This window comes from Ipomoea nil, unplaced genomic scaffold (genome assembly GCF_001879475.1).
Source record: "Ipomoea nil cultivar Tokyo-kokei standard unplaced genomic scaffold, Asagao_1.1 scaffold3340, whole genome shotgun sequence".
NCBI lineage: Eukaryota > Viridiplantae > Streptophyta > Magnoliopsida > Solanales > Convolvulaceae > Ipomoea > Ipomoea nil.
The window spans coordinates 318,993-332,797 of record NW_017619768.1 but is presented as its reverse complement, the minus strand read 5'-3'; the positions used below and the strand labels follow the sequence as shown (position 1 = coordinate 332,797).

The 13,805-nt window shown below is 34.1% G+C and overlaps 1 protein-coding gene across 1 annotated transcript; it reads right to left on the bottom strand.

The window, feature by feature from the left end:
- Positions 1-6,648: 6,648 nt before the first annotated feature.
- LOC109170793 (bidirectional sugar transporter SWEET12-like) lies at positions 6,649-8,923 on the bottom strand. The gene is made up of 5 exons (XM_019319968.1): positions 8,746-8,923; positions 8,227-8,263; positions 7,668-8,043; positions 7,434-7,553; positions 6,649-7,332 (listed from the first exon to the last, which is right to left on the bottom strand). Exons 1-5 carry the CDS (start codon positions 8,786-8,788, stop codon positions 6,952-6,954), a joined length of 957 nt encoding a protein of 318 aa, XP_019175513.1. The 5' UTR covers positions 8,789-8,923; the 3' UTR covers positions 6,649-6,951.
- Between the last annotated feature and the right edge of the window lie 4,882 nt (positions 8,924-13,805).

The following is a 13,805-nucleotide window of genomic DNA, read 5'->3' as shown; positions in this document are numbered from 1 at the left end:
AGACTTGTTTTGGAGGAAAATGACTCCCCTTTTTTTTTTGGGAAGTCATTTTCCAACTTTTACACCAACATCACACCATCACCAACACCATACCACCACCACCTCACTACCACCATCACCACCACTACTGCCGCCACCACCACCACTATACCACCACAACCACCGCCACCACACCACCACTAACACCATACCACCGCAACCACTACCACCACCAACACCATCAACACCATACCACCACTGCTGCCACCACCACCACCACCATACCACTGCCACTACACCACCATCATCACACCACTACCACCACCACCATACCACCGCAACCACCGTCGCCGCCACCACCACCATACCACCGTCGCCGCTGCCACCACCATACCACCGCCGCCACCACCACACCACCACCACTACCACTACCACCACCGCCGCCGCCACCACCATACCACCACAACCACCACCATGCCACCGCCGCCACCACCACCATACCACCGCAACCACCGTTGCCGCCACCACCACCACCATACCACCACTGTCGCCGCTACCACCATACCACCGCAACCACCACCACCACCACCGCGACCATACCACCGCAACCACCGCCGCCACCGCCACCACCATACCACCGCAACCACCGTTGCCGCCACCACCACCACCACCACCATACCACCATACCACCGCAACCACACCACCACTGCACCATCGTCATACCACCACCAGTAATTATTATTATTATTATTATTATTATTATTATTATTATTATTATTATTATATAACAAATAACACCACTACCACTACACCACCACCACCACCATAATATTTTTGATATATTATTAGTTATCTTTTTATTATATTTAAAATTATTATTATATTATTATATATTATTATGCATGTTGTAGTATTCGAAATAAAATAATTAAAATGTTTAATTATATAATTCTACTCATTTTTCTGAAAATGAACCAAACACACAAAAATAGTTTTCCAGAATGCAACCAAACACTGGAAAGGAAAATATTTTTTCGGAAAATGACTCATTTTCTAGAAAATATTTTCCATAAGTCATTTTCTTGCTTTCCAAACGGACCCTAAAATCATCAAAATATGTCCAACACGCCGGGTTGAGTCATTTTAGCCCCATTTTTTGGCAAGTCGAGTTGTATATTTATCTTACTTGGCTTGAATATGCCCAACCCATTTAGCCTGTAAGAGGTACTGCTACGAGGCTGTTGTTTTTTTTTTTACTCCAAAAATTCTGCACTGTATGGCTTATCTTTGTCCGAGATAGTCAGCCGACTCAAACCAACTCTTGGTTTGAACGATTGCACACACACAAAGCATTTAGTAACAACGTAGAGATACTTAGAAAAATACACACGAGCCAAACAAGTATTTCAATCTGAATACCCACATTTTATTCAATACTCATAATACAAGGATTTCACTTGCTCACTATGCCAACTCATGACCAAACCCTTAGGTTGCATACAAAATGCATGGTACACGCTACTTATAGAGGGATGACCTATCCGGCCACAACGCACTTCTACCACACCACCAAGGTGCCAACCAAGCACCAACCCAACCAATTACGTCTAAGTCCCACCGACTTGTGCACTCGGCCATGGACGAAACCCATGCCCTTATTTGTCTGGAACTTAATCCATTCCTCCATATCAAGTCCACATTTTCTTGCAAGCCCATCGACACCAAATCGAACCTTGTCAAAGTCATATCTCCCTCATAACTTAGTCCCGACATGGCATTTTCATGACATAACCACACGACCATGGCCAAAACCAACCAAGTCCGTGTCTTTGGATTTTAGGGTCTAACAGGTACCCGGGTTATATAGGTTGGCCCATGTAACCCGCGTGCCAACTTGTATTACCCACCACGGTTACCCCTACTCTCACCCCAACCCTAAGTTTAGTTACATATTTTTTAAATTAAAGTGTGATTGTCCCATTTTATTTGTCATACTTATTATTTATTGGTCAAACCAATTATTTCTTCTTTGTTTATTTTCTTTATTATTGTTTTACTTATGTTTAAATTTGTTTTTTTTTTTTTTTTTTTTGTGTGTTTAATATTACTTTTAGTGTAGTTTATAAATATATAAATTTTGTATATTAATACTAAATTTAGTATTATAAAAAATTGATTCAATCAAACATCGTTAACCGAATCATACACATGAAATGAAACGGAGTATAACTTAAAAGCATTAATGATCTTTTTATTTCTCAGAATTTAATTAATTAAAGTTATTAATGATCTAAGAAGTGCCTAACTTGCCGGCCTAATTCTGTTCTTTTTTCTTTCTATTGTTTAATTAGTATAATAAACTAACAATAAAAGATAGTTGTCGTTTCAAAAAAAAAAAAAAGCTAGTTGTGTTCTTGTAGGGATGCATAAATAAAAGCATCTCTGTTTTCAAAAATAAAAAATTAAAGCATAACATCATTGAATAAAAGTTTTTACAATCCCACTTAACAAATTTAGTTTCACATCTTTTTTCACATTGACTTATCACATTGTAAAGCTTTTAATTCACTACTACTTTTGAATTCATCATTACTTTCACATTCAAAATTTATCTTAAATAACTAAACAAAAACCTTCTTACAATCATTGATCATTAAACTATAAAAATTATAGAACTGAAATTAATAATGTAGCACCATTGATTTTGAGTAGTACACATTGCATGAATCCAACCAGGCCAGATACTAATTTAATGCAATAATCAAAATTAAAGTAGCCTGCTGCTGTCAAAATTAAAGGTGCAATTAATTTGTTGATTTTCAAAAGCAATTAAAGGAAGGATATGATTATGATAACGTTGAAGGTTATCATGAGGATCATCATTTGCACTAAAACCACGGACTTAATCTGCACAAATTAAAGTGGTGATTTGCGTAATCGTGGGTACCCCCGGCCCCATCCTATTTTATTTTTAAATGGGGAATTCTATTTGCACCACCCTAATTGCTATTTACACCACCTATTTAATAGGTGTGATAACTTTTAGGTGGTGTAAATAGAAAATTGCTATTTGAATTGGAAATAAAATAAAAAATTGTTCGAAGCGAACCATAACCATCCGTACATATAAATAATAATTTGTTGGAGAAGAAAAAATAAATGAAATATTTAGTTTTAAGGGTAAAAATGTTCACCTAACATAAAATGGAGAAAACCTGCCACTTTTAATATAATTGAGGGAGCAAATGTGAATAAACAAATAACTGAGAGGAAAAAAGTGTTATAATCATATAACTCAGAGGGAAAAAGTGTACAATTTTCCCTTAACCGGAAACTTTTAATTCAATTGTTATAGTGTCCGGTTCAGTTAGAACTGAACCGTGGTCATCCATACGGATACGCAATAATTTGTTAGAGAAGAAAAATAAATAAAATGTTTACTTTAAGGGTAGAAATGTCAATTTAATATATTGGGGGGGGGGGGGGGGAATCGTCACTTTTAGAATAATTGAGGGGGCTAATATGCTAACATGAATAATTCAGGGATAAAAAGTACTATAAGTATATAACTTAAGGGGAAAAAGTACAATTTTCTCTTAATTAAATTTTAAATTAAAAAATTATTAATTACACCTCATAAATGAGGTTTGACCAAGGTGGTGCAAATAGCAAAATGAACTCCCATTTGACTATTTACACCACCTATGTAATTATTAAAAGTTTTCACCTTTTTATAATTTCAAGATACTTTATACCTACTTTTGACCAAAGGGTGGTGCAAATAGCAACACCCGTTTAAATTCCATGCAATGCCTTAATTCAACACATTCTTTTTATGTGTTTCTGTAAGACATAGTTAATTAGTTGTAGTCCAAAAATAAAACTACAATGTTAAATTGATTTTTTTTCTTTAAAAAAAAATAAAAAATTTAAGGTCAATTATCATATAGTGTGATGACATCTCAATTATCCTTCCAAATGAGTGGTCCTAGGTTCGAACGCGGGTGTGGGCCTTAGATTTTTTTTTTTTTTTAACTGAAGATATTTGATAAAGTATAAAACAAATACTATCTTGTATTAAAAAAAATCATGAGTATTAAAAAAAAAAAAAAACTAAGAACATGTACAATAATTCACTGTATGCCCCTTTGTATATACTCCGTATATACTTGTAAATATAAAATAAAAGCATAATATTTATTACATTTATTGTCAGAATATAAAATATTCAACAACAACAAATACAACTACACATTTTGCTTATATTGTCTCCACCAGTTGAATATAAATATCTACTTTTAGAATATAATGTTCTTCAATTACTCTTAATTCACAAATAATTATTTTGTAACGCATAGACTATTTTATCATAAGATTATTACAAAATACTAATATGATTGGCTGATCGATCATCTTCCAATAACGTATAAAATAATATATAGAACACTTAATTTGTCATTTCTTTTCAATGATCTATCCATTAATAAAAATGAAATAAACAATATTAAATGTTGTACAGTACATCAAGTCATCAACATAACATACAATTCCTCGACAAAACATAAATTTTTGTTCTACGGCAAAAACAATAATTGAAAGGAACAGCAGAAGATCAGACGTGCATCACATGATTAACATGCGTGAACTGCTTTAAGTTGTCTTACTTTTGCATGAAATTTGTTCTCATTCATATGATTAGCCCATCATAAAAGAAAACATCAAAAAATGTTGACTTAGCTTTTTGATCAATTATTTGGGAAAGGTTTGATGAAATATAAAAATACAAAATACAGAATACAAATAATATAGATGACTCAAATATCCAACCTGCTAAGGTGCAAGGAAGCTACTTGAGTAATTGCCAGATCCTCTTAAATGCAATGCTCACAAACATTAATTTTACATGAGACTAGAATACTTTATTAATTAAGTAACTTGTAAATTTTAATAACCGATACAAGTTAAGTATATAAGTATACTCTCAAAAGAATTTTTTTTAAAAAAATATTTTTTAAGTTAGTACAACTCCAATCTGGCCTCAATTGAGGTAAAATAGATATAACAGTTACATTTTTTATTTCAATATATATACTTTTTGTATATACGATAATAAAAGAATTAATTCAAAATTCCGATATTGACGTGCGACTTCAATTCAACACACAAAAGGAAAATGATGATTAAATGAATCACACATATGAGACGCGTAGTAGCTAAACATACATTTGATTTTCTTCCAAATGATCACTAAATATATTATTAATGTTGTTAAGACTTCAATTCTCAATTGATTTCAACTATATAATATAATTGAGCAAATACCAATTCTAATCCCACAAGTATTAACAAAATGACAGTTTTGGTGCATATGTTTAATTCCTACAATTTTAATTTCATCCACGACTATTATTCTAATATCAATTTTCTTCCACAATTATTATTTTAGTACCAAAATTCATCACGCCGGACACCCCTATGTTTAAGACATGTCAAAATCTAAAATTTTTTAACGATATTTTTCGTCCTTTTTCAACTTAATATCCCAATTTGAACATGAATAACGAAATTTAAGTTCTATGATTGATCCAAATTCACAATTTTCATCCTCATCCTACATTAATTTGAGGATGATGAGAACGACGAGTTGAGATCGATCTGGCTTAAATTCCTCAATCCATTTGACTAATACGGGTGGAACTAAAGTTTGTATTTGCTCTAATATAATTTCATACGCAACTATAATTTTAGACACGCATGCATTATGATGCACTCGTAATTGACACCATGAAAAAGGAAATTCTGGTTACTGCCAGATATTCAAACTGGAGCCGATCGATCCTTAATTGTTTTTTATTTTCTTGCTTTCTTCCTTTCCATGCATCCTGCACTGAGTAATTAAACCTAATTGAATTGTGTGTGCTTACAAACCATACATGAGAGTTGTATTAAATTATTTGAATTATTTCTTACCTGTATATGCATATGTACACCTATTAAATTAATCGCAAAATTAGTCATTAAAATTTAAATAGTTGTGTTGGGTAATTGATCCAAATACCAACAACGAACAATAATATTGTTATTATTAACCATAATAATTGAAGCATCAGCATGTGAAATTTAGGTAAGTATCAATTCGTGTTAGTTCCACTTCTTTTTTAGTATTTAAACGTACGATATAGAATATGCAATTACAAACGTGTCGTGTACTGGGTGTAACGATATTGTTTTGATGTTGAGAAAAGTAAAAAATTAAGAGATGGAAAATAAAGGAGAAAAGTTAGTTGATGAATGAAAGCACTAGAGTACTGTCCGGAAATAGTAAATATTTCTCCGTAATAAATATTTTACAAATAATGCAAACGTAGGTGGGCGGGTCTGATATTTGACTTAGCTACTTGAGGCAGCAGCAACATGAATTGTTTTTTTTTTTTTTAGAGAATTGAAGATAAGGAATCGGAGGTTGTTTCCGAGTTGAAAACATACATTCTTGGTTGTCTAATTTTAATTTGTACTAAGCTTCTGTACTTGATGTTTTGAATTCATTTTTGGTTACAATATATGATGAGCATGAACATCATATCGATGATGCATATATATTGTGGGCATGCATGGCAGATGGAAGCTAGATAGGAAGAGAGAAGTAGGAGATGAGAGAATAATGCAACTAACATGTAAATATAAAATAAAAATTCTCTTCTGGGTCAAGAGAAAATTCAAATTAAAGTTACATGCATACTGATAAAAGTGAAGTTGAACTAGCCTAGTTACGGTTTACAACTACAGAAATAAACACAGGTACATATATAGGTACTACGTACGGGGGGTTATTATACTACTAAAGAGAAGAGAAAACACCCAGATCAGATGGATTGATTTTGTGGTCTAAGAGGTGAGGCCAAGCTAGGCTAGGCTAGGCTTCAATTCCAAGAGAGGAGATGGATGCATGAGATGGAGTATATATAGATTAGATTAGACGACTTGCAGTGCTGCTGGTTGGATGTTGGTCTCATCATCAAGTGGTTTGGTGGGAATATTAATATTATGATCAGCAGTAGCAGTTCCTCCTCCTCCTCCTCCTCCCTGGTGCAGTAGCTTGTCCTGGATGCTGCAGCATGCGGCAGCAGCAACGTTAATCTTGTCGGAGCAAATGAGTGATCCCAACTTCACAATGTCCACGATTTGTTCCTCGGTCAGCTCCTTTGGCAGCTTTTGTTTTTCTTCCAACGCCACTACTGTAGGTAATACTACTTGGGGAAGCCGCTTCTCATCGTCCTCCTGTTTTTTGCCTTTGTACATCGCGTAAAGCACCATTTGGAGGATGCCGAAAATGAATCCAAGCACATTTGGAACCTATATTTATTTTTTTATTTTATATATCCATCATCACGTACGTACCAATGAATTGAATATAATTGATCTCAAGTATATATAGTAGTGAAATGATAACTTACTGCTATGTTTATGTCTTTTAAGAGCAAGCCGTAGAAGAACCACATGACAGCGCTCACAGTTAAGAAAACTGATAGAAGAATTGGCATGTGCTCAACGCTCTTTGTCCTGATTACTTGCTTCTGCAAAACATATATTATTATTATTATTATATATATTTAATTTAATACTCAGCTCCGATCGATCCGTAATTGAATTGAATTAAAGTAAGAAATGATTATTACGTATGTACGTACCACAATGCACAAGGGCGCAACGAACACACACAGTGAAAAAACGAGGCAAACCCATCCCACAACCTGGGCCCGAACTGGTGCGCTTTTGAACAGAAACTGAGACACCAGAGCCACAGCGCCGAAACCAACAATCACCAACAGAACAAGCATCTTTATAGTTTGTACTCTGGCTTTCTTGTTGGCATAGTAAATGTAGAAGCCGATGTAAATGGTTTCAACCAAACATCCGAAAGAGTTGATAGTAATGAGAAGTGTGGCGTTGGACTTCAGGAATGCATAGTATATCCAAAGCATGGAACTGAATAGGGCTACCACATACGGAATTGATTGATACCCTTCTGCTGATTTCTTCTTGTAAATCTGGTAGAATGTAGGCCTGCACCGCACGTATATATGTAGCTTTTCTTTAATTTTCATTATATATACTATACTAGTTTCATCATCACTAATATTATATATATATATATATATATATATATATATATATATATATATATATATATATATATATATATATAGGGACGGATCGGAATTGAAGAAGCAAGCTAAGGAAACTCACAGTGGAGAGAGGAAGACAATGAATGAGATAATGTTTCCTGCACCAATATAATAATGAAAACCATAATTATTTAAGTTTAATTTGCATGAAAATCATATACATAGCTTCAGAGCGATCAATCAGAATAACTAACTTAACTTGATGACCTTCAATTCCATCGCCAAGCTAAGCTATCCTAGCTAGCTACAAGTCTACAACGCCCGCAATAATATATACGTATGTGCGTTTATGTTTATTTGTGTATATGTTGCCCGCAGGCATGCTTTAACCACACCAACTACTATACAATGCTTCAAAATTATTGTACGTGTGAACTGATTACATTAATGCGCTAATTACATATTGAGGGCTGGGATAAATCAGAATAGTTATTTTGCAATAATACGAAAGTTGCTGTGGTTGGTATGTGTCTGTTTTCTGTTTTGTTTCGTTTTCTTAATTGAATAGCTGAGCTAGGAAGAAAGGAATGAAATGAAAAGAAATAAAACAAGAATATAATGGTTATATGCAGTTACATACCAAGGACTCCAAAAGCAAAAACCCAATGACCAGAGAGAGCCATCGATCGATCTGGATGTCTTGACGATTATCTGATCTATAAACCACCAAGAAACTCTCTCTGTCTCTTTGGTGTTATGAAGCAGGCCAGGTAGGAATATTTGTAGCTACTTATAATCAACTCTGCTTCACAATGAAATGAAGAGAGGTTGGCAGGCCTTTATATAGGTGGTGGAAACTAAAGTTGGTTCAATGGTGACCAACTTTCTTTTATATATTATTATTATTATTGCATGAATTAAAGGACATGTACTAATATATACATTTCTCCAACTTTAAATGTTTAGCTAGCAAGGGTCCCATTATGGTCTTTTATTATGTCATCCCCCTGCCCACCTAGGCACTAATTGCCTTAAATCTCATGCTTTCCACCTTCTTGGAAGGGCGGGCTCGTAGAATTCTTTCTTTCCAAAATATTTTTTGTTTTCTGCAAATGTACAACTCCTATTCAGCTCAAAAATGATGGAATGGCCAATAAATGGACGCCAATTGCCGGCAATAATGGAGAAGGCCGGGCCCCATGTGGATCCAACAGTTGCCACGGGTTAATGAAAATCGTGGGGATTTTGCTTTGCTTCAGTTGGCTTATCTTGTCGTTGTGGGTTACGTCAATCGCGCGTTAGCTAATCTCAATTTTGAGATGCATACCTATTGGAAAAATTTGCTGATGAAGTGAAAATAAATAACTGCTGTTATGGAAGCGAATTCACCGCTACCGCTGCAAGCTCACAATAGCGGCGTCGCCCCGAAGGTTAACACAACAATTCCTGTCCCCGTACATCCGGAACAGGGATTGAAACTTACACAACCTTCTTAAAGTAGATAAGGAACAATAAATTTAACAAGTCAATGTTTGTCTGACCGAACTTAAAGAATACCCCATTTAAATAGTAGAAGCCAAATAATTATGGCCACCTACTAACTAACAAATGTTTCGAGTTTCACTAGCGGCAGTGTGGGAGCAACCTCTCAAAGTGAGGGGGGCTCCTTGTGCGCAGTGAGCACCGGTCTAGCCTCTGTGGTTCATGTTCAGTTGAGTCACTATGATTTACATCCTCCCAAATGCTCTGTCGGGCCGGGATGTGGGGGACCCTTAGGGTTGGAGTTCAACCTTTTGGAAGAATATTGAGGACTCACCAAATTTGTGGTGAATATTAATCAAGACTATATCACCAGGATATTCATATCATATGACAATTAAAATTATTAATGCATTCATGTCAAGCTAAGTAATACGTAAGATTGAATTTTTCATAAATCCAGATATATATGTAAATATATTAATTAGCTCAATATATATAGACATATATGGAAGCTAGCTAGGAGGCCAATACTAATTATACTACATCTACATTTACAAATCTAATAAGAGCTAATAAAATTAGACCCTCACAGAAACTAACAAATATTGGTGTTGAATTGAATGGTTCATATTATTTTGATTTTAATATTTTTCTTATTTTACCTTTTATTGTATCATTTACTTTTCTTAAATACCATTGCATTCTGTTAACTATTTATTATTTTTAACTTACTCGTTGATTTTCATAAAGAAGGTTATAGGTTCGAACCTTATCTGATCTCAATCAAAATTGACATAATTGTTAAACATATACCACAGTTAGAAATTATGGAATTTTCGACCACCTGAAAGTGATCTTAAATCAAGTCGAAAGTAAAAAGTCATCGGAAATAGCAACAAAGGTTTTGCCTGATACCAAAAGTGGTCGGAACAAGGCTTTCGACTTGATTTAATATCATTTTCAAGTGGTCGGAAATTTCATAATTTCCAGCAGTGTACTATGAATATATTGGAGTTCATTAAAAAAAATACAATATAAAATTTAACATGAACTTTGGTCAATTAATTAGAATCACGCATTGGACATTGATGAAATTGTATACTTAATTTACAGTATATATTTAACACAAATGAGAAACTATGTCTATTATCATTTTCTTTTTAGTGAAGGGAGGTTTAGTTTTGTTTTTGAAGGTGTACTGTGCCAAGACACTAAAACTGCAATGAAGCACAGCAGGGACTATATTAAATCAATAATTCATTTTTGGCGGAAGTGGGAACAAGAAGAAGCGTGAATCACGTCAATTAATAGGATTTTGTGTTGTAAAAATTATGCTTGCTTGGATACTATCCATTGCGAATATTTTCCTCTAAAATTGCTATCGTACTAGTTAATTTTATGAAGAATTATGCCACATGTCATAATTATGGGTTCTTGAAATATTTACATTTATGAAAATTTTGATAATCTCATATTGATATTCGGCAGGATATCGAATGATACTTTGATAAATTCTGAAACATTAATTTAAAAATACACATTGGGCATTAAAATATTTGCGCAATAAACATTAATTTCGAACACCGGCCGTGTTGTTTTTTTATTTATTTTTTATTTTTAATTAATTATTTTATTTAAAATTATTTTTAAAATCTGCAACCGTCACGTCAGCAAAGTTTAAGGTAAACATGTTATTTCGGACCTAATTGCATGAATTTGTGTTGTTCAGAGATCCAATTACATTTTTTTTTTGTTAGTTCAATGACCTAATTATACTTTGGTGTTGAATTAAGTGGCCTATTTGACCCTTAGGGGATGTTTGGTTCATGGAAAATGTTTTCCAAAGGAAAACATTTTCCTTAAACCGGAGGAAAATGTTGTTTTCTTGTGTTTGGTTCATGGAATTCATTTTTCCATTGGAAAATGAATTCCTCAAATTTGAGGACCAAGGATTTTGTTTTTCATGGAAGATGGGAAGAAAAAGTGAGATGGAATGCATATTTTACCCTTGTTTACTTTTATTAATTTATAGGGGCATATAGGTCTTTATACTTTTTATTCTTTACAATTCTAAATCTAACCAAACAATAGAATTAGTATTTCCAATAATTCTTTTTTCACCAACCAAATAATGAAATTCATCTTCCTAATAATTATTTTTCCATAAAATTTCAATTCCATTCATCTTAAAATATTTTCCACGAACTAAACTAGCCCTTATTCCTTAATAATAATGGAAGAATGAAGAGGCCCAACTTCCTGTAACGATTGACAGCTCTGGTCCGACAAAACAATACGGGGAAAATGCCCTACTTCTTTTTCCCGACTTAAAAGTAAAGTTCCTTTTTATTTTGTTGAGATTTGAATCTTGCCAACTTTCGTCTATGGGCGCAAAGTATGATCCCCTATTAGTGCATTCAACAATTTTCGTTACAATGTAATTTTATACTAAATATTCATTTTTATATCCTCAATATTATCATAACCAAAATAAATATTTATGTAAAACTTTTTTCTGTTAAATTAAAAATTTTCATCAAATTGAATAATAGTTATTATGATTTTTTTTTAAATGTTGGTGACAAAAAAAACTCACAACCATTAGTCATATGTGTATATTGGGTAAACCATGTTTTCGTATAACAACTTGCAAACAAAAAATGAGTGGCCATATATAACTGCATTGAGAAGACGTTTTAGTGCGACAAGCTCAACCGAGAAAGTGTTAACAATAATTGAATTTGTGACTTAAGTACGAGAATCATGACTCACCATTGATTTTGGGATTATTGTGCTTTGAAGTTTTAATTTCCTAGGAAGTGATTAAATTTTCATTACAGTGAAATAATAGGACCCTAAATAATTATATTTATTTATTAATATAAAGCAAAAAAACTTGGAATTATTATTTGGTGTGTGTATAAGATATACATGTTCGCTTTGGTTTGCTTTAGTAGATAGCTACCTGCGCTACTAATCTTTCATTCTTTTGGTGTCTTTTTTATGAGATAAGATAATGATTAAAATTTGTTTCCCTGAAAAGAAAATAGATGGCAGAGATTCATGCACAGGAGACCAAATGTAACATTGAAAGTAAATAAGGTTTGGTGGAGAAACAGGTTCCGAAATTTAGATGAGAAGTGTGACATAAGGTGGCCGGGGACACGTTGCTTGAATTGATAAAAGTGGACGAATGTTTACCATGAAACGTGGCGCTACTTTGGGCATTATATATATTATCGATCTGCTTTATAGAGTTTTAGTCCGTCTATGTTTTCATACATGTCGCTTGCATCCTCTTTTTTCATGCAAAAAGGAGAAATACATTATTTTCCTAATCATTTAAAAGCTTGCTACCACTTTTATTTTGTTATGTGTGCTAGCTGCGCTGCATTATTAATTATTGAATCGAATTATATATATTGAATGGGATCGGAACGTACTCCTCAATTATATTTCTTGATCATCTTTAACTTTGACACGATTGTATTTCGGGAGCCGTACCGTTAAGGTTTCAATTTCCATGCCATAAATATTATTTTATTTATTTATTTTACGAATACCCATATATGTTCTTCAAACATAATACATAGTATATATTACCATTCTGTAAATTAAAAACTCATAACGTGTACATTAAAACTCAATCGTGTATGTTAACAATTACATACTTTGTTAGTAAAATTATATTAAGAGCATGAATTAACTCTTTGATTGATCTTTTAAAACAGGTTTTAATAAGCTTACCAACAAAAATGTTCTTTGTAGTTATTTATAGTTCTGAATTTATTATTGCGGTGCATTCTTTTCCCTTATGGCTTATGAGTATTTTCAACGCCTTGACAGAGGAGCAGGTAGGAATGGTGGCGGGTGTGCTCTACCATATATGGTGAGCCCGCAATTCTGCTGTTTGGGACAAAGCACTGCCGCAACCTGGAAATACTGGAGATGCGCACGGTTGGCCACCGCTGCCTTCCGCCAAGTTCACCACCGGCAGCAGTCTACGTTGGCCTCGGCTCCCTCGGCAGTGTCGGCGCCCTCCACGCACACCAGGAGGAAATGTTGGGTAGATGCTGGCTACAGGCAAACCACGCGAGATGCGACGTATGGGATGGTTTTACTAGGCCACGATGGTGCTTTTGTGGCGGCAAAATGTGGCAAGTTGCTTGGTGCTTTTTCGCCTCTCATGACAGAAGCGTTAGCTTGTAAGGAGGCTCT